General features: G+C 44.6%; 1 protein-coding gene across 1 annotated transcript in view; it reads left to right on the top strand.

Moving 5' to 3' along the window:
- The window catches only part of LOC308368830 (NACHT, LRR and PYD domains-containing protein 3-like), a gene marked incomplete at both ends in the record, with an annotated part of 38,701 nt that extends 13,266 nt beyond the window's left edge, over nt 1-25,435 (top strand). Inside the window, 5 exons of the mRNA XM_080843104.1 lie at nt 8,578-8,748; nt 9,833-10,003; nt 19,015-19,188; nt 22,222-22,268; nt 24,900-25,435. Of these exons, the coding sequence (XP_080699230.1) occupies nt 8,578-8,748; nt 9,833-10,003; nt 19,015-19,188; nt 22,222-22,268; nt 24,900-25,435 (1,099 nt within the window). The remainder of the gene's footprint in view (nt 1-8,577; nt 8,749-9,832; nt 10,004-19,014; nt 19,189-22,221; nt 22,269-24,899) is intronic.
- Nucleotides 25,436-26,027: the final 592 nt, after the last annotated feature.

Here is a 26,027-nt window from a genome sequence, read left to right as displayed (position 1 = left end):
AGCCAAGGCACATTTCTTTGGCTGGATTGTCAGCCCAGCTTCGTGGATGCGACGCAGCACCTCTCCCAGATGCTGCATGTGCTGCCCCCAGGTGGCGCTATAGACGACCACATCGTCCAGATAGGCCGCTGCAAAGGTGTCGGTGCCCTCCAGCACACGGTCCATCAGCCTCTGGAAGCATGCAGGCGCCCCCTGCAGGCCAAAAGGCATGACCGTGAACTGGTAGAGACCTTGAGGGGTACGAAAGGCAGTGTAAGGCTTAACTCCATCAGCCAAGGGAACCTGCCAATACCCCTTGCAGAGGTCGAGGGTGGTGACGAATTGCGCCTTTCCAAGCCGTTCTATGAGGTCCTCCAACCTGGCATTGGATAGGCGTCGAAGTTGGACTGAGCGTTCAGCTGCCTGAAGTCAACGCAGAAACGGAGGGTTCCATCTTTCTTTGGAACGAGAACCACGGGGCTACTCCAGCCACTGTTGGACCGCTCGATGACCCCCAGCTGCTTCATCGATTCCAACTCCTCCTGGAGCGCAGGCAACAACCGCTCTGGGATACGGTCTCACCGGCTTGGCGTCTTTGAGTTGGAAGTCATACTCCACCACTGATGTCCGCCCTGGCTGCTCAGAAAACAACCCTTCTGGGATGATAGCTCGAAGCTCCTGCTCCTGTTGAGTAGTCAGGTGTGAGAAGTCAGGCTCCGTGGTGGGGACCTGCGCAGGGAAGTACTGCTCAGGAACGTCCTCATCCTCCCCCACAGCTTGCACCATCAGCTGGTGGCTGAGTGGCAACTCCCGTTCGTGCCACTCCTTGAGGAGATTGATGTGGAAGGCCTGCCTGGTCTTGCGCCTCCCTGGCATCTCCAGCTCGTAGGTCACTGGCCCCAGCTGACGAATAATCCGATATGGCCCCTGCCAGCGGGCCAGAAGCTTGTTCTCTGTCGTCGGCAACAGCAAGAGAACCTGCTGTCCTGGCTCGAAGCTCCTCTGCCGCGCCGACTGGTCGTACCACCGGACTTGGGTCCGCTGGGCCTGCCGCATGTTGTCTTCCACCAGGCTAGCCATCTCCTGCAGTTTGTCCCGCATCTTCAAGACGTAGGTGAGTATGCCGTCATTCTCGGTGGGTCTAGGATTCCCCCAGGCCTCCCGCAGCAAATCCAGAGGGCCCCTGACTTGACGCCCGTACAACAGTTCAAAGGGCGAGAACCCTGTGGACGCCTGCGGCACCTCCCTGTAGGCAAAAAGCAAATACGGCAGCCACTGGTCCCAGTCCTTGCCATTATCAGCAACAAACTTCCTGATCATGCTCTTTAAGGTTCGGTTATATCTCTCTACCAGCCCGTCCGTCTGAGGGTGGTAGGGGGTGGTCCTGATCCCTCTTATCCCCAGTAAACTATAAACTTGTTTCATGGTTTTGGACAAGAATGCAGTTCCCTGGTCTGTGAGGATCTCATGTGGTATGCCTACCCTAGATATCAGTTGCAACAAAGCCCGTGCAATAGCACTAGCTGTAATCTTGCGCAAGGGGAATGCCTCTGGGTATCTGGTAGCGTAATCGCATATCACTAGAATGAATCTGTGACCTGACTGTGTTCTCTCCAATGGCCCAACTATGTCCATAGCTATCCTATGGAAAGGGACACCAATGATGGGAAGTGGATGTAGTGGTGAAGGCTTAACTTTGTAGCTACTGGTAAGCTGACAGGTGGAACACGACTTGCAATACCTCTGAACCTCACTGTATAACCCTGGCCAGTGAAAACGTGCAGCTATCCTCTCAAGGGTCTTCACATTGCCAAGATGCCCTGCCCAAGGGATATCATGGCCTAATGCCAACACCTTCTCTCTCAGAGACTTTGGGACAACCAACTGCTCACTGCTGCCCCCTTCAGGTTGATGGTACAGTAGGCCCTCCCGGACAAAGTAGTGCTCCCCTGATAACGCTGCAGCTACACCAGTCTTCTCCCCATCTATCTCAGTGACTTTACTAAACACCTCTTTTAACGAGTCATCTTCTCTCTGTAATACACTAACATTATTGGGAATCTCCCACAAAGCTCCCTGTGAAACATCAGGAACTGGCACCTGATCTCCAAGCTTCTTCACTGTGCCTTGCAGTTTCTCTCTCCTTCTCTGTCTGCGGCTCTTCTGCACCTTTGAATGCTCAGGTAAGCTAATGTCCCCCTGAATGAAAGGCATCATCTCTAGCAGTGACTTGTAAACTTCAGCTTTAGCCTTGGCTTGAGATCGCGTTGCTACCATGCTGACTGGCTTGGTAGTTTGCACTAACTCAGGTAGTATAAGTACATCCTGTCCCAACACTACTGGCTGGCTCAACCCTTCAACCACACCTGCATTTAGCCAAAAGGTCCGCCCTCTAACCTCCAGGCATATCACTGACACAGGATAGACATGCTCGTCCCCATTTACACAACACACCCTTATACGCTTACCCCCCAACTTCTCTGACTTGTCTATCAGATGGGGCTGAACTAAGGTCTGTGTGCTGCCGGTATCTAGGAGAGCAAAAGTCGGTTTGCCGTTGACATACACTGGGACAGTCTGCACTTTGCTGACACACTCGTCGGATGTCCTACCAGGTCTAGGTATGCTACACATACTCATCTCTTTAGCCTTTTTGATGGGACACTCCCTGCTGATGTGCCCTGGGTGATTACAGTAGTAGCATATAACATTATGTTTGCTCTGTGTGGCTGTGGGTGCTGAGGCCTGTCTAGGCTGTGAGGCATATGGTGGTCTAGGCTGTGACGTAGAGGTAGGGTGAGTCTGTGTGTTTGGTGCCCTACTCTGTCCAGACCCCCTAGGACCAACTCCCCCACCAAAACCCCCAGACTTACCCCCAGCTGGTGGTCTGTTGAAGCTCTGGTATCGGAATGTCTTCGCCCCCGGGCGTGCAGCAAGGAACGCCTCCACCAGCTCAGCAGCCTGCTGGCCAGTCGTCGGGTTATGCTCCTTCACCCACACACGCACATCAGGAGACAGGGTTTGCAGATAGGAGCTCTCCAACCATTTCAACAGTCTTGCCGTCTGGCTTAATCCACTTTCGATAGAAGTCCTTCAGACGGTTGTACAGCTCTTTCGAAGTCTCTCCTGGCCGAATGTCTGGATCACGAAAGCGCTGCCTGTAGATCTCCTCACTGATCTCATATTTTGAGAGAATGGCATCCCTCACCTTGCTGTAGTCCATGGCCTCCAGGATATCCATCGCCACGTATGCAGAGCAGGCCCGTCCGGTCAGGTAGGGTACCAGGTACACAGCCCATTCAGCTCTTGGCCACCGATAGGCCTCTGCCAGCCTCTCGAAGGTGGTGAGATACTGCTCGATGTCATCTCCCTCCTCCAGCCTTGGCACGGCTGCTCTGGTCCAGGCTGCTGGAGACGGCGCTGCTCGGCCTGGTGGTTCTGCTGGTCGAGGTCCTGGTTCTGGAGGTGCTGCTGGTAGTGGTGGTGCCACTGGAAGTCGATCGCCATCACCGCCTGGTCGACGTCCCTCACCGCCACGCCTTCGCTTTTCCTCTAGTTCATCGCGGACATTGTTCAGCTGCACCTGCACGCTACGCCATCTTTGCTCCTGCTTGTGGGCCTCACGCTCTTGGCCCTTGAGAGTCTTCTGTAGGAGACTGTGGAGTGATGCCAGGTTCAAGGTACCCAGGTCGTCTGCTGCCTCATCAGCAAGTGCTGGATCACGTCCCCTGGCTCCCTCATCGTCTTCATCTTCTTCCTCATTTTGCGCTGGCGGCGGCTTACCCTTGGTTAGATGTCGGATAGACATCCTCTGACGGATCAGCTCCCGTCTTCCAGAGTTCTTTCTTCTCTCGGAGCGCGCCACGATCCCACCGCTGCCACCAAATGTGAAGGACCGGACGGTCACCCCACGTTGATTTAGGGATGTGGCGACTGGACGGGGTGAAGTTGAGGGGGAAAACACTACACAGGAGATTGTGGCTCTAATAAAAAAAAAAATATATATTTATTTACACAGGGCTATAAACCCCAACACAGTGCCCACAAAATAAACAAACAAAAACATTCAGGCCGTACCCCTCGGAACTCAAGTGCGTGGCACCCTGGGTGCCTGCTTGGCCGATTAGGCCCAAATGATGGCACCTTCTCAAGGCCCAAAGCCAGGCCCCAAACTAGGCCCAGGCACTTAGCTCGAAGCTAGGTACATTGCTAGCCACTCAAAATAAACACATGAACTAAACACATTGACTAGGCACATTTAACAAGGCACAGAAACTAGACATGAAAACAAGGCACAAAGACAAGGTACGAAAACAGTATCCACACATCTAGATACAAAACCAACTTCACCTAACATCAAGCAAGTGGTTTCTTTGTTCAAACCTTTCACGGCCTCTCATGCCTGTCTCTCTCAGCCCATCTCCCTCACATGAAATTAGGCACCCTTTAAATAGGGCACAGCCACAGTGTCTTGATTAGTGCCATCATTGGCATCAGGTGAGCCAGGAACCCACCATTATGGGGGAGGAGTCCAACAGTCTTAAAGGGCACCATCCCTTTTTGCCACAGTGAGGAGGGGGAGAATTCACCTTCTCACACTACTGTTTTGCAGTTCTGGATTGTCAGCTCAATGGTCATCTGTAGGAGTCTGCATGCCTCTTGACAGTTAGCATTTTCCAATAACAGAACATCAGGGATCTACGGTTAGAAGACTCTCACTTCAGGCTCTATTAGAAGCCTCTGATGTTGTTGACATGTTGAAAGTCTGGGGCCGTATTCACAAAGAATCTTAGGGCTAAAAGTAGCTCATAAGCGGCGAATTTAGGAGAAACTCCTAAAAATAATGGACGTGTCAGTCTTAAATTTAGGACTCCTATTTTTTTTTACTAAGAGCAATTCACAAAGTATTTTATCCCTAAAAGTAGAACCTAAGTCTAAGACAGCTTAAAACTCCTCATGAGGACTCCTAAGTCACTAAGGGCCGAATTATGCTCTGTTTTAGACGTAACGCGTAAGCACGTAATTTACACAAGGAACTTGTTTTAGACAAGTTTTGATTTAAGGTTCGTTTTAGACGCAGAGCCGTGTTGCAAGGCTTGTGAGCCGTGTTGCAAAGCAAATTGACGCCAGAACTGTAGATTTATTTTGAGTTAAGTAAGCCTATTTATTGAATCAGGACAAAGGAAAAAACTTACCGGAGCATGAAAGTGTAGTGGGCGAAAGGCTTGATGTTATGAATAGCCTACATGTGTTACACAAAATACAAATGTTGGCAATTCAGTACCAGTGGCGAAAAAACAGCACATGACGCAAAAGTTCGTTTATTGACATCTTTTAATGACTGCGACAGGCTTTAAAACGATGTGTTTATGAGTTACATTATTCAAAGATGAGGTGGTAAACGGGTAGAGAATCTCATCATGTTGTCACTTGCTTGTAACTACAATGGTGCTGGCCACAAGGTAACGGCAGGATACTGTTAACTTTTGTATATGAGCAGACCGGGTTCATTCTATCAAACTCGCTGGTGTAATTGATGGATTCACGTCAATATGAACTCAATGAAAGATATCACCATGACTCACAAGTGGCGGAAAATGAATATGAAAGTACCTATTTGTTCGTGAACATTCTCTCCAAACAATCGCGGGTGAGAGTGGGATATTCGCGGTAATTTGAGCGTCCTGTAAGTGTTTAAAGAGGATTTGTAAAGGAGTTCATGTCTTCGGACCTCTTCTGTTATGTTTGTTCCTAATCCATAAGAAACGGCTTGTGAGACGATCTGCCGGGTATTCATGATTTAAAAAAATGTCTGGGTCTAAAAAAGACTGTATGCTATTAACCCGGAAACGTGAGACTCTGTGAAAGGCTGTGGTAGCCGGCCAATCACAGCCTTTGCGAGCTGTGTAGGGCCGTAGTGTTTTAGTCGCATAGTCAGGAATTTTGGGCGACGTACTTAAGCACGTAAGGGGGGATATTTTACCGCGCAAGGGGGGGTTATGTATCTTACGTGCTTACGCGTTACGTCTAAAACAGAGCATAATTTGGCCTTAAGACTTATTCACAAAAAATCGTAAGATGGCTGCAGCCGACTTGGAATTGATAAAAGGCATTGCTTAAACCGTGAAGGTATTAATATTGTCGTAGAATTAGCGCGGGATGCAATGACGCCTTTAAACAAGATGTGTCCCGAAGTGAAATGTTTGGAAACATAAAGATAGCCTATTTGGCTTTGCGGAAAACGCAAATGACGACACTGGGATATCATCAGTCAGCCGTTTAATTCATCAAACTATCAACGCACTGTAGACCCCACATCATCCAACAGCTTATCCAGTTGCCTTTGGACAATCTATTACACAAGATCAAAGTAAATTCCATGGCGATCGCAGGAATGTCCAGTGACGGGACACACATTACAATAATTGCCCCATCAAAAGATGTGGACGTTTTCGTCCACAGTGGCCTGGATGTACCGATGACTCAAGCATTTCAACGGAGAGCGGTCTGCAGCAGGTTTTTGAGAACTTACCAGCTGGATGCCGCTGGGGTTACAGTTGCTATTGGTCCTGGGACCAGTAGGCTTTCGCTTAGGCTACGTTTCACGTTCGTTTCGCTTTGATCAATAAAGATTGGAGGGCTTGAAGGGCTGTATGTGCTGATATTTGAAGTGGTCAAGGGCTGGAAATATAATAGCCTAACAGTTTGCTGGGTGCTTTAATTATTACTGCCTTGATTACATGCAATTGCCATATTTTATATTGATCGCTTTATATTTCTCTTAACGTGCAAAGTGTCATTCCCGTTGGATGCACAAACTTGTCATCATGCGTGTGCATTCTGCTAACTAGACTGTCCATAACTATTTAATATGACTTAATTTGAAGCCTAGGTTATTCTCTTATTTTCAGTTGATATAGGCCTAGTAGGATTGTTAGAGGGACGTCACGAATGAGTTTTTAATGAGAGAGCCTGTCAACAACCAATCACCGTCCTCACCCCTTCTAAACTCGTGCATGAGAATCGACGTCATCCATAGCAACCGTGCTTTTATCTTAAGCTTAGGAGTTTGTATTATCCTTAGTATGAGTAGGTCTCAGAGGCGTTGTGAATCACTTTTAAGAAATTACTCCTATGTAAAATATTTTAGCGCGAGTTAGGAGCACTCTTAGTGGTAAGATAAAAAGCTTTGTGAATACGGCCCCTGGTGTGGAAGTACTCATTTGAACATGGATGAGAGTTTGCTCTTTAATAAGCATTTCACTGTGGCTCTGGAATGTTGAGAGTGTAGGGGTTGACTTGCTGACTTACTAATGTGTAATAACTGTGACTGTTGGCCAGTGATAATGTTTGTCTTGTTCATATTTCATAAAATCGAGCTCCAATACTACACTGAGTATGGGCTCTGACTGCCATGCCAACAAGCATGGCTGTTCTGCTTTCTTTACACCCCAGCAATATTGTCATGACTTGTGCTTGTTAAATTGACTGCAATAATCTTGTCTTAACCTCAGCATTGATAGGCCCAAATCTAAACTATTGTCCAGTAGTAAGAGATAAGGATGGGATTTTGATAAACTCAATCATTGCCAGTGCTATCATGAATCAGGGCCCAGTTTCCCGAACGCTAAAAAGGACTTGAAATCGGTCGTAAGAGGGATATTGCAGAGCCGTTTCCCGACGCCGCACTTACGGCAATGATTAGTCTATGATGTCGCCAAAATCCACGTAGGCCGTTAAGATACGTCGTTATCGGGAAACTAGGCCCAGAAGCTTAAGTAAAGTGATCCAGACTGTATCCTGGGGGTTTACTGGGCTTGATATCCAAGATGGGCATGTTTCTCACAACTCTCTCTCTCCCTCTCTGTGTATGAAATTGTGTGTGTCTCTTTCAGGCTCTCTGATTGTCATATCTCAGATGACGGTTATGTTTGCCTGGCTTTGACTCTGATGGCAAACCCCTCCTGTGTGAAAGAGCTGGATGTGAGCGGCAATTATCCTGGGGAATCGGCAAAGAACCTGTTATTTGCTACACTGAAGGATCCTTACTTTAAAATGGAGGAACTACGGTATGTTCTCTAAAGTTTTTTTTACTGACTAATTGAAGATAGATTTTGCAGACTGAAGATGTGATGAATTAAATTTCCTGAAAGAACAGTAGAACATTATTTGAAGAAGCATTCACACGAGAGATGATAGACGACAACATTATATCCATGAGGCTAGCTCTTATGTGCCCCACACAAATTCCAACTACTAAACTTTTGTATATGATGATTAGGTACTGCACAGACAAATGCATATGCAGGGAGGGGACTTAGGAATAACTACACTACACTTTTGCTTTGTAAAATTAAAGTGATATATACTGTTCTGTCGATGATTGTCTTCCAGACTAGCTGGTCATAGACTCAGTGATAAATCCTGTGAGATTGTGGCCTGTGCTCTGAAGTCATTAAACTGCCTGCTACAGCTGGACCAGAGGAACAATGACCTGAGAGATTCTAGTTTTGTCTGTGTCATTCTAAACGTTTGTACAGTAATGTTTTTATTAAAGCTTGATGCCATGTTCTACTCTCTGTCTCTCACTCTATGCAGACTTGCTGGCTGTAAGCTAACAGAGATTTCATTTGAGATGGTCTCCTTAGCTCTGCAGTCTGCAAACTCCCCCTTAAAAGAGCTTGACCTCGGTCACACTGACCTGCAGCAGTCAGGAGAAATACTGGGCTCTGCTCTACAGAGTTCAAACTGTAAACTGGAGACACTGAGGTCAGTAATATTGTACACTGTGTTAACAGGCGCATACTGTTAACTTTAGACTGTGTTAACCAGACAATAGCAACATCAATGTTTTAGTCTAGGCAGAATTGCTCTCTGATTTCACAATTTGTGATGGTCTGTTACACAATTTGGCTTTTGCAGGCTTGCTGGCTGTAAACTGACTGGAAGGTTTTTGGCCTTGACTCTTCAGGGGGCAAACCCCCACCTGAGAGAGCTGGACATCAGTGACAGTGAGCTTCAGGATAGTGGAGGAGAACTGCTCCATCAACCACTGAATCAAGACTGCAAAGTCAGGTCTGTATATTAAGAGAAAAGATGTCGGACAGATAACCCATTTCTTCACACATTTCCCTCTTTACTAGTATTTCTTATTTGGAAATTGAAGAGGTGTAGAGGACATGTTTCTTACAGCCGCTTCCTCCCACTCTGTAGGCTCATCTGCTGTAGACTCAAGGACAGCTCCTGTGCAGTCGTGTTGTCAGTCTTGCAGTTTTGTGTTTCTCAACTGAGTGACTTGGACATGAGTGGCTGTGATCTGCAAACATCAGAAGAGAAGCTGTTTTCTTGTATTGGAAACTCCAACTGCCAACTGGAGACACTGAAGTCAGTAAAACTGTTCAGAAAGGCCTATCTTCATAAACACAAGTGCTTGTTCGTGTGTGCATGCCCGTGTGTGTATAGCATTGAATCCACACTGAACTGAAGACACAAAAATACATTTTGAAGGAGGCTCTACAAGTTTGCAAAGCTTTATTCCATGTTCTCTGTGGTGGTAAACTAAAAGAGTGGTCTGCTGTATATCCTCTCACACTGGCATTGATGCATACTATTTCCTTTCACACATGTGTTTTCCTATAACAAGACAGTGACTTTGATAGCGACAGAGCATTGCTCCAAATTGGGCAAGACATATTTATAAAGGAAGCGGTCAAGCTGTATTGCTACAAAGTTTATAATTTCTGCAAATGGAGGATTTTGTGATGAAAAAGAATTCCAAGCAGACATGTATTATTTAAATGTGATTTTTTTTTTCTTAACTACTCTCTGTCTCTTTACCTCTCACTCTATGCAGTCTTGCTAACTGTAAGCGAACAGAGGAATCATGTAAGGCTGTAGCCTCTGCCCTGCAGTCATTGGTCTACCTGACCGAACTGGACATCACAAACAGTGAACTAAAGGATTCTGGAGTTAAGCTTCTCTCTGCAGGACTAAGTAGCCCTCACTGTAAACTACAGAAACTAAGGTTGGTGTTTGACTCATTCTAGTATCTAGTATTACTCCTGATTGGATCTTTTGATGCATGTGCTAGATTAGTTTGCTGTCCATGAACTGTTCACACTTCTGTCTATACAAAACCATCTGCATTTTGGCCGAAAGTAACAGGACACTCCTGCCAACTATCAATGTTTCCTGGTACACTAAGTAGTTGTTATGGTGTAATGAAGTTTAAACACATATTCTAAAATGATTGGGTGTAGGTGGTTAGTAAATGGATTCAGAGTGTTGTCTCAAAGTGATATTTCTTCAGGGGATAATTACAATTACTTTGACCCATGGTATGGATTCGCCAGTCAATCAGTGTGGGTTTGGATTGTTGCAGACTTTTTACCAAACTTTTGCACTTGTATAATCGCTGCCTAGCAAGAGCCAGCTAGAAATCATCATGACGTGTTTTCATTCATTACTGTAAGAACATGTTTAATGCTTAAATATAACTGATACAAAGTGTCCCATTTGTATTGTTTGTAGTAAAGGTCTGTTAATCATTTTTTTATCAATTTAAATTTCTCAGATAGAGAGGCTCCCCAAGGAGACCAAAATAAGTTAGTAATTTCATACCACAGGAACGGAGACCTCAGTCAGGCAATGGTAGAAAAATCAGGAATAATGGGGCGCATCAAGTAAGAGAGCGCATGGCTTCACATAAAGATTCACCACCTTCGCTTACTAGACACTAGACAGGGAACAAACATGACTTTTCATTTTTTTTCCTTTTCACACTTGTCTCAACACACACAACTTGTCCACTTTTTCAAAACACTTATGCAAACTAAACTATGGATACTTTTCCATTGCTTAGATACAAAATGCATTCAATGACCACCAATGCGCCAGATACGGCCTCCATCATCCATCAAGCATCCATAAAGCAATGCCTGTCATGTGAGCCAGGCGTTAATCTCTGTAAGCAGTGTGCTACTGGCTAATGAGAAGTATTAGACATTTGTTGCCATGCGTTGTCTATTCTCTTTGTTGCGAGGCTAAAGATACATGGAACTAGTGGTCTTTGTGGTCCAAGTGGCATCAGGTTAAAGGTTTACAGTAGAGGCTGTTTACGTAGGTTCAGGATTAAACCATATGCAATGGATGAATTCCAGGTGTACCTACAACATGTATGAAGAGAAAAATATAGATGTAGTTGTCGCTGAAGACATTTCCCCACCATTACTGCTGTACATGTAAGTCTTGGGCTATCAATGAGACAAAGTGACCCAAAAATGCAGCCGTAACAAACATATTTGTCCAAAGTTGCATACACAGGGTACATTTGCCACACTCATTTGCCACACTCAAAAGTGATATACAGTATACAGTATTGTGACAGGCAAACCAAAATATCACAAATGTTTGTTCTTGGTGTCATGGCAACAGCTTGCCTTGAAATATTGATTGTATATGGAGAATTTTAGGTTTGAATAAGCTGTGCTAAAGATTCTTTCCTAAAGTATCAAGGCAAGGGAGAATGTTGCGGTACTGTAAATGTGAAGTTCATAATTTCACCCCTGATCAGCATTAGGGCTGCAGGACACTTCTAGTGATAGTCTCATGTGATGTTGTTTTACTCACTGCACTGGTAAAGAAAAGTGCCTGCTCAGTTTCTTTTGTACTATATGTCTTGTACTTTATAATACTTATATCAGTAATGAATGGACCAGAGACCAAGGCATAAGGTTGACCATTTACTAGTATAACTTCAAGTCTGAACCTTCGCGCATGCGCACTCATTACATCTCCCTCTTTTAAACTGATACTTTCAGGATCTTTATAGAAAACTTAAATCATATGTTACTAAAGCCAAATGCTGATTTTACCAACAAGGCAGGGTATAGCTGGCACCTTTAACATACTAAACATGAGCATATAAACTAGTTAAATGAACTTCATATTTTTATAACTCATATCTAGACACACATTTCACAAAACATATCTAGACATACATTCCACATCTCATTTTCCTTTTTTTTTTTTTGACATATGAACATATGAACACAGTACATAACCTAACTGAGAGGTAGGTGGACTGCCTGATCCTCTCTGTTGTGGTCTGGAGGTTATTCTGCTCCGTGTAAACTCACAACACTAAACTACAAATTCAGTCTTTGCACAGGCTTGACTTCTCTGCCAACCCTGGTGTGTAGGGAAGAGTGTGGCTGGCTTCCCGATGGTGAAGGCACCACTTTCAGATAAGAACGGTTTCTTCGGAGACTGCCTGTTGAGGTTTGGATAACGTATGAACGTGGTGTCCCTGCTGAGCCAGAGACGACTCCTGTGTGTGGTACATTCCGTATCCAAACTCTCTGACCTGGCTGGAGTGGTGGTGTCTCCCGTGCTCTGTGTCGTCTGTTGTATCCTTCTGCCTGTTGTCCCTTAAGCTCCTGGTCTTTCAACTCAAAAGCTCTCAAGTCTGGCCATGCTGATTTGAGAGTGCTTGGACAGACTGGAAGGGGTGTTTGGATGTTGCGCCCCATCAGGAGCTGTGCTGGTGATACTCCATGGGCAAGAGGAGTTGCTCTGTACGCCATAAGCGCTTTGTGAGGGTCCTCACTCTTCTGCAACAAGGATTTCACAGTCTTTACTGCACGCTCAGCTTCCCCATTGCTTTGTGGGTAACGGGGACTACTGGTAACATGTTGAAAGTTGTAATCCTTAGCAAACTCAGCAAACTCTGCAGCAGCAAACTGCGGTCCGTTGTCTGTGACGAGTGTGTCTGGCACCCCATGGCGGCTGAAGATGGCTTTTATTTTGTTAATCACAGATGTTGCTGAAGTGCTTGTGAGATTGGCAACCTCAATGTAACGTGAGTAGTAATCAATGACTACTAAATACTGACCCTTCTTCCACTCAAACAAGTCAGCTGCTAGCCTTTCCCATGGGCGTGATGGCAAGGGTGTGGTCATCAGAGGTTCTGTGGCATTTTGGCTTTCTTTAGCACAAATTTCACACTGACGTACCTTCTCTCTGATTTGATTTGTCAGCCCTGGCCACCACACAGCTTCATGAGCCCTGGCCATGCATTTCACCATGCCCTGGTGACCCTGGTGAACTTTGTCCAAGATGTCCGGTTGCATGCTTGCTGGAATCAGTATTCTCCTTCCTTTCATCAACAGGCCATCCACCATCAACAGGTCGTTTCTGTATTGCCAAAAGTGCTTTAATTGTGGTGCAGAACTGTTTCTTTCCCACCCTGTGTGGATCAGGGAGGACAGCTGCTTACACACTGGATCTTCTTCTTGTGCTCTTCTTATTTGTAGCAATTTCTCAGGTGTGGCTGGGAGTTGCTGAATGACCTCATTGATTTGAGCTGTCACGTCATTCTGGAGCGCAAGGTCTTCCTCTGTTGCAGTACTCAGGAGCGGAGCTCTTGATAGAGCATCAGCTGTGATAAGATTTTTCCCTGGTACATGTACAATGGAGTAGGAAAAACGCATGAGTCTCAATCTGAAGCGCATTATACGAGGCGGGACGTCATCCAGCGGCCTTGAGCTGAGAAGACTGATTAAAGGTTTGTGGTCAGTTCGCATCACAAAGTGTAGGCCCAGGATATAGGTCTGAAATCTTTCGCAAGCCCAAGTGACAGCAAGGGCCTCCTTTTCAATTTGAGCATATCTGCGCTCTGTTTCAGTCATGCTGCGAGATATGAAAGCCACTGGCCTCCAGTCTCCAGATTCTTGAAGCTGAGACAAGACCCCTCCTAATCCATAAGAGGATGCATCAGGTGAAACCCTGGTCTGTTTCTCTGGACTGTACTGGGCAAGAACAGTAGATGAGCTTCACCTTTTCAAAGGCACACTTCTGCGCTGCTCCCCACATCCACATGTTATCAGATTTCAGAAGTTCTCTGATTGGCCCAGTGAGCTCTGCGAGGTTAGGGGAGAATTTTCCCACATAGTTGACCATCTCCATGAAGCGTTTTATGTCAGCCACATCTTTGGGTGGTGGCATCTCTCTAATCGCCCTGATCTTGTCGGGATCTGCTCGTATGCCCTCTGAACTGACAATGTGTCCCAGAAATTTTACCTGCTTCACTGCGAACTGACATTTGTCATTCAGAGTTAGGCCTCGCTGCTGCAGTCTTTGCAATACTTGATGCACTCTGTCATCATGCTCTCTTGGCGTGGCACCGAACACCAGGATGTCATCTGCATGGCATAAGGTTCCCTCCAGGCCATCAAGCATCTGCGTCAATCGCTTCTGGAAATGTTCTGGTGCGGATGATATGCCAAAGGGAAGCCGATTAAAACAATAACGGCCTATCGGTGTGATGAAGGTGGTGAGCGGAGCTGAGTCTTTGTGCAAAGGCACCTGCCAAAAGCCTGCAGTGGCATCCAGCTTGGAAAAAATTCTAGCTCCAGCTAGCTTAGCTAGTGTCTCGTCAACGGCTGGAAGAATATGTCGCTCTCTGCACACATTTTCATTCAGGCGAGTGAGGTCGACACATATCCTAATCTTCCCATTAGGTTTTGGTACTACAACCATTCCGGAGCACCATTCTGTAGCGTCCTCTATGGGAGAAATGACACCCATTTCCTCCATCCTTTTCAACTCTTCTTGAACTTTTCCCCTTAATGGCAATGGCACACGGCGTGGCACAGCGAGGGCAAAGGGAGTGGCATTTTCTTTTAATTTAATCTTATATTCTCCCTCTAGCTTACCTAAGCCACTGAAAACTCTGGGATATTGTTCTTTGTAGCTTACCTCAGCTGTTGAGATGGCTTGCACTGGGCTGAGCAGGCAGAGGTCCTGTATCGCTGGTAAGCCAAGCAAAGGTGTCACTAAGCCTGGCACAACATAGACCTGCTGCTTCGCTACAGTTCCATTGTGTTCGATATTGGCAGTAAAATGTCCCTTCACCTCTATGGGAGTGTTACTTGGTCCACACAGTCTTTTGGTTGTCGGTAACAGCTTTCCATGTCGCTTTTGCGAGTACAAATGTGCTGGGATAGCTGTCACTGCAGCGCCCGTGTCCAACTTGAACGTCATCTGCTGACCATTCACTGTGACCGACTTCTGCCAGAATGTGCTGGATTTTGTACAATTTACTGTGCCCAGGAACAATGTCTCTACACTGCCATCCAAGTCACTTTCCTTGATTTCCTCCACTCTCATTTTAGTTTTGCAGACAGCTGCAAAATGCCCCCTTTTCTTACATTTCTTGCACTCAGCAGTGCGCGCGGGACATGCATTCAGTGTGTTTTCATGTGTTCTTCCACATCTGCCACATGTAGCATTTGCATAATTTTGCACTGTTCTTTCCTTTGGTTTAAAACCACTTTTTCCGTGTGGAGAGTATTTCTGTTTGAACTTGAATCTAACGGCATCCATGTTTGCATCCGTGCTTTCCATGCTACTCTGTCTTAATGCAGGCTGTTGCTTTTTAATTTCCTCACTTTGACGGATTTTTGTGATAGCTTTCACGAGAGTCAACTCGGAATCTAGCTGTAACTTCTCTGAAAGTATATGGTCTCTGATGCCTAGAGAATTCCATACTGACAATGCTCAGCCAGTTTATGCACAACAGTAATAAACGCTTCAACCGTCTCACCAGGCTCCTGGCTACGTTTGTTGAATTTAGCTCTTTCGTAGATCACATTATGCTTGCATATGAAATGTTTATCAAAAGCTTGCCTTACTTTGTCGTACTTTTTCTTGTCCTCCTCCGACAGTGCTAACGTGATCAGAGCGTCATCCGCCATGTTTCCCATGGTGTAAACTAGCGAGTTAACTTGATACTCTTCACTCTTTGCATTGAGTCCTGCTGCAATGCGGAATCTTTCAAAACGTCGGATCCAATTAGGCCAACTTCCAAAGTCTCCAAAGTCAAAAGCTTCTGGCGGACTTATTGAAAAAAGAGAATCCATTCTGGTTTACCTTTGAACGCTCCTCTCCAGTGTAGTATCACGTTAGCGTTAGCTCTGCTAGTTCACTAGGCGAATTCAAAAGTTCTTCTTCTTTTTTTTTTTTCTTCACGTAGTCAAACTGTTCGGAACATTCCGGTCACTTGCGTTGAATTGTTGCAATATTCTCAGAGGCGGGGACGACTACGTCTGACACCATGTCTTGTACTTTATAATACTTATATCAGTAATGAATGGACCAGAGACCAAGGCATAAGGTTGACCATTTACTAGTATAACTTCAAGTCTGAACCTTCGCGCATGCGCACTCATTACACTATAGTATACCACTGAGAATTTAGCATGGAGCTACATTTCATATTAACTGTTTTAGTTTGTATTACAAAATATACGGGGTGTCATACGTTTTTCTTTCCTTTTGCAATGCAACACTAAGTTGCCTAGTTTAATGGGAGAGAGCATATGCTATAGTTATGGCAGCATGAGTCACTTTTGGGTGAAGTATGAAGTGTTTTGGTGGTTGTTTGGCAACAATGGTTAACTAATGTTCTGAGGTGTGTGTCTGTGAAGAGATTTGAAGAAGTGGGCATGGTATTGAGACAAGTGTGAATATTATTGGAAAAAACTGTTAATATTTTATCAGTTGAAGGGAGAGGAGTGTTCATCACAGAGTTCGTATCACATGGGCCAAACGTATGACATCATAACTAAAACACCCCAGTCCTTATCACGGAGAAACACAGAGGCACACAGATATAAATGGCACATTCAGGAACACACAGATATCTGGGTCCGTGTATCTTCTGGCCAACCGATTTTCGTTTTAAAACCAGGAAATGGAAAACGGACAACGAGCCGTCTCCCGTCTACCGTCTCGGAGTCGGAAAATGGGAAACGAGGAACGAACCTATTTCCCATTTCCCATTTATTTTCCAAACGGGGAACGGGTCGTTTTCTGTGGTTCGTGTGCGTGGTTATGAATGGAAATTCGGGGTAAATAAAAACAGGGGCAATTTTCCATCACTGATTTTGCATTAATATGACTCGGAACTTGATGTCTTTTGTCAGTGTCTGTTAATCATGGCTACCGTTGATGAAGTTGTAAGCAACAAGTGTCCGAGAATAGTAGGCTACACCATCAGCGGACTGGCCCCGAGCTGCAAGACCCCTGTCTCCATCGTCCACAGGCACCAGGATGTGAAGATAATGTGTCCGAGGACAGTGCACCATCAGCTGACTGGCCCCGAGCTTCTAGGCCCTTGTTTTCATCCTCCACAGGCACCGGGATGTCAAAAATATGTGTCCGAGGACAGAGCACCATCCACGGACTCTCTACGAGCTTCCAGGCCCTTGTTTTCAACCTCCACAGGCACCGGGATGTTAGAAATATGTGTCCGCCAAAGATGCACCATCAACTGACTCTCTACGAGCGTCTAGGCCCTTGTCACAGAACCAGTCCCGGGTCATATTAATGCAAAATCAGTGATGGAAAATTGCCCCTGTTTTTATTTACCCGAATTTCCATTCATAACCATGCACACGAACCACAGAAAACGTTCGAAACGTTTTGAAATCGGAAATGGGAAATGGGAAATAGGTTCGTTCCTCGTTTCCCATTTTCCGACTCCGAGACGGGAGACGGAAGACGGCTCGTTATCCGTTTTCCATTTCCTGGTTTTAAAACGAAAATCGGTTGGCCAGAAGATACATGGACCTATCTGCTTACCCTACTTCTAATGCTAAAAAAAGATAAAGGCATCTGAGTAGAATAATATGACTTTAGTTCTGAATGGAATCTCTGGAAACGTTTTGTTCTTCAACATCTTGGGATTCATCATCAGCTAGTTTTTAATAGCTCCATTTATGAATGTTGTTATTGATTTATCTTCTCTTACAATACATTGGGTAACACTTTCTATGAAGCCTAGCTTTATAAGGCCTATAAGGGAATTATAAGGGCCTTAATAATGCCTTATAAAGTAGCTATCAGTCATCGTAGCAATCATTATAACTATGGTTAAAAGTCATTGTGATGACATTATACACCTTTATGATACATTATATCAGTTAATTATAAATGGTTATGTGTTAACCCTCTTCGTGTCCGATGGGTTCCACCTCAGCACGTTCTTGTTTGCTGAATTCCACTTCAGCAAGGGCCGTGCCATCGGGATCCCACGCCATTATCAAGAGCTCCGTTCTCACGACTCCAAGTCTCCTTTGACTGTCTTGTGCCGTATATGATCTTAACACTCTTTACTGAGAACTGTCAGCAGCATGAAAGTATGTGACTAGTAGCATTGAGGTTCACTCTTCTTCTGCTCTATGTACGTAAATTAGCTAGCATTAATTATGGAACAGTGCCTCCTAGTGGTAGCACAATATAGAACAGTATTGCAGAACACAACAGTGCCCTATCGTGAGTGAAGCAGATTAGGACTCTGTACATTTGCAATCCTGAGTTTGTTTCTGTGTTTGTTAGTTTTAATAGTTAATCCCCGTTTGACATTTGACAGATACACAGACTAATGATCACATATTTGTAATGAATCATTCTGTCTAAGATTATAGCCATTTATATTTAACTGACATAATGTATCATAAAGGTGGTTATGAGTGCTTATTATTGTGAAGACATTATACATAGTTACAATGAGTGCTACAATAACTTATAGCTACTTTTTAAAGGCATTATTAATGCCCTTATAGGGCCATATAAATGCAGGCGTCATAGAAAGTCTAACTGACACAGACTGACGATCACATATTTATAATGCATTATTCCGTCTTAAATTATAACCATTTTTAATTAACTGATATAATGTTTCATAAAGTTGGTTATGAATCATTGTGAAGAGATTATACATAATTATAATGATTGCTATAATGACATAAAGCTACTTTATAAGTCATTATTAAGGCCCTTATAATGCCCTTATAGGGCCTTATAAAGCTAGGCTTCATAAAAAGTGTTACCATCATTTGTTTTACATAAATAAATGTGTAGGATTTTGACTGACAAAATACCTGAATAAAATAGTTGAATTAACGAATACCGTACATACCTCTAATGCATTTCCCTTCTATAATAATGAGGAAAGATTATCTCTTGTTTCAGACTGTCTGGTTGTCTCATCACACATGAGGGCTGTTCTTTCTTGGCCTCTGCCCTCAAATCAAACCCCTCCTACCTGAAACAGCTGGATCTGAGCTACAATCACCCAGGAGACTCAGGGGTCAGAGAGCTCACAGAAAGACTGAATGATCCCAACTGTAAACTAGAGGCTTTCAGGTGAGTGCTGGGTGTTAATTTGGGTGTAAATAATATTTAGATTTTAGGTGACATATTCTGGATAGACTTTGTCTGGGAATTCCCCGCCCCTTCACTGCATTTCATTTGCTCAGTTAGTCTGGCAAACTACTAAATGGAGGTCCACTTCACTCACGTAATTGGACACGCCTTTAACCAATCAGACCAACGATACTATACAACGATACAACGATCGGTAATAAAGCGAACACATATTTTTTCTGTATGAATTGTTTCAGAGCAAGTTTCTGTTCTATTTTCAAAGAAAACTTGCCTTTGAAATCATCCAAGACAGCCGCGAGAGCAGTTTATAGTTTGCTGTGCTTTTCTCTTAGGTTTCGCTTTTGATTCTAGACGTGGTTATTTTAAATCCGCCAATGGCGCGCCAGGTAGCCAAAAGCCAGTTTGTGATTGGTCCCAGAGATCCTGAGAATGCTGTAATGAACGGCTGTGCAATCTTTGCCAGACCCTTTTCAGAGGCAAAATCAAATTGGCCGGAGAAGAGGGGCGGGACTTCCCAGACTAGGATAGACTGGCTTTTCTCCCCATTTATCTGTGGGCTTTCTTCCACTTCCTAAAATGGACACAGTGGTGATTCTTGGTGTTCGTGACACAGGTTGTTGATGAGGGCACCAAGGCCCAAGGGGTTTGAAGGGAGATTTCTAATGGAGGGGATGGTAAAAGTCTTCTCGACTTTTAAGACCCAATCAGGAAGCGAACGTGGGTGTCTGCATCATCGTTTCCAAAAGTGTTGTGACTATTAAGACCCAGTGTTAGGTGAAAATTCACCCTCAAGTTTACCTCGGACAGAGTATAATTGTATTCAATATGCACATTGGTCTCACGTATGTCCTGGCATACAAGTATGTCCTAGAGAAAACTACGTGGTGGGTCTCCCACATCCTAGGTCATCTTGCTATGCTTTTTGCAACGTAATGTATCAGCAGGGCAGAAAAGAAGGACAACTTGATGAATTAATCACCTCACAAAGGCATGTGATTGACATTAATCATGTATGTAATAATGTATGAGTGTTAGAGTTTCACATTTCTCTATCACTCAGTAGCGTAGAGAAGGCGCCAGGCATAAACATAGTAACTGTTTTGAAGCTTAAACGTACTAGTGTGGATGTAGCCTTAGTCTTGAACACTATGGGAGGTTGCATCTTCTTTCTATTCCCACATGAATGTGCATGTTGCTCCTCTTCCTAAACTCCAAGAAGTCATGGGAGCACATGTCCAGCTAGTATCACCAGTCAGCAGCCACTTCTATTCCCCTCATCTTCTCTCAGTCACAGCATGCTGCAGCCAGGGCTAATGGCAGTCAGTGCTGCTGTCAGACGTCTGTCTCAACCAAAGCTTCCCAGCAATGCTGTTGGTGGATCCAGTTGTGTCTGGTGCCCATAGCAACAGTGTTGTTACACTCCTTCGATTCCCCCTTCCCTTTTCCCCTCTCCACTTCTCTCCTTCCAGCAGGAACTGCTCACACTGCAGCCCCACCTGACAGACTGTCTGGGTAAACTGGGTAAAATATCTGTGCTTGTGTCACACCCCTGTCTAGGGTCAGATGCAAGTACAAAAGAAAGAGTTTGAACTGGGGGCAAAAAATATGAAACATGAAATATGAAACATGTAAAGAATTGATTAAACAGAAGACTATGAAACTTGGAAACAGAACATTTACAGTATCTAGTCTAAAACAGATTGATAATGGCATGTCTGAATCCGCACGCTTTGGCCTTGTCTAGTCTAGTGTCTAGCCTAGTGTCTAGAGTCTCACAAACTGGAAGAATGTTTGCAAAGGATGGAACCCCATTCAAACATGAGCAGGCAGAGGTTTTGTCAATTTGGTGTCACACACACACACACACTCACACACACACACACCTACACGCATAAACAAGGAACTGCAAACACAAGAGCAATCAAGCAGTAAACAAGCAGAAACACACACAGGGACACAACAGCATGGGATGGTTGCAGTCCTTTACTATGCCTGCAGACTCTCCGGTAGTAAGTGAGCTCCAGGGTTGGGAGTGGAGCTCCTTATCTGCTGTCTTGATGACTCTCTGGTGGTCCTGAGCAGTGCTGTTGTCACACCACACTGTCAGCCTGTTTGTTATCATACTGTCAATATCACACTTGTAGAAGTATATAAGGATACTGGGCGGCCTCCTCAATTTTCTGAGGAAGTGCAGCTGCTCCTGGTCTTTCTTTGATCAGCTGGTCTGTACTGTTTGACCATGTGAGGTCAGTGCATCACCAGTGCAGACCCGTCTATGTGAAGTAACTGATGATGTTGGTGCTGATGTCCTCTGTTCCTTCTCCTTATATCCACAATCATCTCTTTAGTTTTGCTGACATTGAGGGAAAGGTTGTTCTTATGGCACCATGTCACTCAGCTTGACACCTCACTCCTGTACGCTGTCTCATCATCACTAGTGATCAAGCCTATGACAGTGATGTCATCAGCAAACCTGATGATGGAGTTGCTCTCATAGGAGGCAGTGAAGTCATGTGTGAAGAGTGTGTAGAGCAGAGGGCTCAGCACACAATCTTAAGGGCAGCCATTGTTCATGATTAGTGTCTTTGAGGAGAGAGGCCCAATGCTGACAGATTGTGGTCTGCTAGGGTGGAAGTCCCTGATCCAGCTGCATAGGGAGGGGATAAGGCCATGAGTAGTTTGCCTGTAAGTGTGGGTTTCGACGATGGTGTTAAATATTGAGCTCTAGCTAATGAACCACATTCTAACATGGCTGTCTTTGTTTGCTGTGGAAACCCTTAGTTGATCTGATTTGTTGATGGGGAAACTGAAAAGGGTCCAGTGTGTCTGTGAACAGCTATATGATCGCTGTCCTGAAATAATATCACAGAAAAAATAACCAGGCTATGGAATATCTTACTGTTTTTGTTACTGTTTTTGTCCTGTTGATTTGTTATCAGTGAATCATTGTAATCAATCAAAACTATATACGTTGTGCCTCAAGTGTATTTTCTTCTCTCCTCCTTTTTTGAGGTATGACCATGGAGGAGAGCTCAGGATTAAACCAGGACCGAGAAAATGTGAGTGATTTTATTCATTTTTCCCTGAAAAAATACACACACATGATTGTATATGAACACATGGAAACATTGTGGAGATGTGTATGAAAAAGAGAAAGAGGTTGTATACATGTTTATACAGTAGGTTTAGTAGTGCATGTGATCATGTGTGTGTGTGTGTGATCAGGCTGATGTTTCTTTTGTTCACTTGGTCATTTTCTGATGCCATTTGGCTTTCTTAATTCGAAAACATGAATGTGATTAAGCCGACTCCCAGCTCATACAGCTGTTGCTGAGCAACTGCATGGTCTGGCCCTGAAAACAGCTGCCAGCTTACTGCCTTAAGATTATCATGACATGTGCCATCCTGACAGTGAAAGCTGAACAGAATTTATGTCTGACACTTACTGAACCAAGCCTGGCAGTGTTTGGTCTGTGATGCTTACCTGAAAGGATCCACACCTGAGTTTGTGTGTTGTGTCCTTAGGTTTTTACTTGCCTGCTAGTGTGTGTGTGACATATTGTGGTGTTTTTGTTTTTTGTGTGTGTGTGTGTGAATGAAGACATTTCACATATATTCCTGCACACACAAGAGATCACACATATGCTTCCTGATCTTCTACTTACACATTAACAAACACAAACAGAGATAGAGATAGAGAGAAAGACACACACTCACACGATATTGCACATATACTCCTTCTCTACACACACAAAAAGATAGAGATATGTGCTCTCACACACACACACACACAAATCACATATACACAAGAATGCAAAAACAGATACATTCTTATACACAGACATATCACAAATACACAAGGATGCACATATGCACACAAACACATACACACAAATATCACAAGTACAGAAGGATGCACATACCCACACACACACACACACACGCATACACACAGACACACACAGACACACACAGACACACACAGACACACACACGCACACGCACACGCGCACACGCACACGCACACGCACACGCACACAAACACACACTCACAAAAATCCCAAATACAAAAGGATGCACATACACACACACGCACAAACACATATACATATACACTCACACACACATATTACACTTATACTCCTTCCTGAAACAAACTCACAATATCTTATACATATATTCCTTCCTGACACACACACACACACACTCACAAATATCACAAATACACAAGGATGCACATACGCACACAAACACATACACACAAATGTCACAAGTACAGAAGGATACACACACACACACACACACACACACACACACACACACACACACACACACACACACACACAGGCACTTTCTCTCACTTGCATACATACACACACTCACACGAAAGATCATACGTTTACCTCCTGATACCCACACACACAAATATCACAAATACAAAAGAAAGCACGTACACTCACACACACACTCTCTTACCTATATGCATATACTCCAACACACACACACACACACACACACACACACACACACACACACAGATTCACATACGCTCAAACACAAAGGATTCCATGTATACTCCTTCCTGTCACACACACACACACACACGCGCGCACACACGCACACACGCTCACTCACTCACTCACTCACTCACTCACTCACTCACTCACTCACTCACTCACTCACTCACTCACTCACTCACTCTCTCTCTCTCTCTCTCTCTCTCTCTCTCTCTCTCTCTCTCTCTCTCTCTCTCTCTCTCTCTCTCTCTCTCTCTCTCTCTCTCTCTCTCTCTCTCTCTCTCTCTCTCTCTCTCTCTCACACACACACACACACACACATTATCTAACACAAACATACACATAGAGAGACACACACACACACACAGCCATACACGTACACACACACACACCGTTATACACGTAGACTCACAAACACACACACACACTTACCAAATGCATACACACACACACACACACGCTTACCTATATGCACACACACACATACACACACACACACACACACATACATACACACACATACATACACACACACACACACACACACACACACACACACACACACACACACACACATAGACATACACACAAATATAAATACATACAGTATATATGGAGAAAAAAAGTGACATAAATACACACACACACACACACATTATCCAACACGTACACGTACACGTACACAAGCACGCACGCATGCACGCACGCACGCACGCACGCACACACGCACACACGCACGCAACCGCAAGAGATTACACATATACTCCTTCCTGGCACACACACACACAAATATCACAAGAATTTACATGCACACACTGAAACAAACACACACAGGAGATTACACATATACTCCCTGTTGCCTTCTTGACACACATGCACACAGGTACATTGAATCATGCACTCACACACACAAATATAAACACTTCTAATTCTCCTCCCAGAATTTTTTACACAGAAACACACACAAATATACACTTTTCTCATTCTCCTCCTATCACTGTGTGATGGTGTGTGTATGTGTGTTTGAACATGCACTTGGTTGTGTGCATTTAGGAAGATGTGTGTATCTGAACATCTGTATGATTGTGTGTCTGTGTGTGTGTGTGTGGATGGGTGCAGTGGAACAGTCCCTTCCCTATCCCATATCCTGATGTTCTCTCCTTTTGTCTGCAGATGCCTGTGAGCTCACACTGGACCCAAACACAGCACACAGAAAACTCAATCTCTCTGAGGGGAACAGAAAGGTGACAGGTGGGAGTGAGGATCAGCCATATCCTGACCACCCAGAGAGATTTGACTCCTATGATCAGGTGCTGTGTAGAGAGGGTCAGTCTGAACGCTGCTACTGGGAGGCTGAGTGGAGTGGTAGTGCCTTTATAGCAGTGGCATATAAGAGCATGGAGAAGAAAGGGGGGAGTGGTGACAGCTGGTTTGGATGGAATGACAAGTCCTGGAGTCTGGAATGCTTTAGTAACAGTTACTATGCCAGGCACAATAATAAGAGTACTGCCATACCTGCCCCCTCCCCCCGCTCCAGCAGAGTAGGAGTGTACCTGGACTGGCCAGCAGGCACTCTGTCCTTCTACAGCGTCTCCTCTGACACACTCACCCACCTGCACACGTTCCACTCCACATTCACTGAGCCCCTCTATCCTGGGTTTTGGGTTAGTTATTATAACTCCTCAGTGTCCCTGTGCCAGGTCACATGATCTCCTAATCCTGCAGGAACACCAGAGTCTGCAGAAGAGAGTCACACACTCCTGTTCAAACACCATTGTGTGATGCTGTGATGGAACATATTAATGATAATTAACATATAAGTATTGAGTCTATTACATGTTGATAAACATACTGCTATGGAGATCAAGGTTAATTAAGCATCACTGTAATCATAGTTTAACTGTTCAAAATATGCTGGGGAATAAAATAGGGAAACAAATTTGAATCTGTCTCTCTGTGTGTGTGTGTGTGTGTGTGTGTGTGTGTGTGTGTGTGTGTGTGTCACTCACTCACTCACCAGTCACTCATTTTATTTCATGTTTGTGTCATCCCTTTTAGTTCTTTCTATGATTGAGGGAGGGATGATTTACAAATCCTTTAGAAATGACAAACTGACGTGACATATCTTTTAAAAGGTATGTGAGGTACAGATGTGATGTTGAGTGCATATCTGTTTGTCTGTGGGTATGTGTGTGTGCGTCAGGAAGGAGTATATGTGTAATCTGTCGTGTGTGAATAAGTGTATGTGTTTCTATGTGTGTGTTTCTCAGTCTATCTTTGTCTATGTGTGTGTGTGTGTGT

The sequence above is a fragment of the Sprattus sprattus genome, assembly GCF_963457725.1.
Source record: "Sprattus sprattus genome assembly, chromosome: 1".
Classification (NCBI taxonomy): Eukaryota; Metazoa; Chordata; class Actinopteri; order Clupeiformes; family Clupeidae; genus Sprattus; species Sprattus sprattus.
The sequence above is the reverse complement of the archived record's forward strand: the minus strand, read 5'-3'. Positions and strand labels throughout refer to the sequence as shown.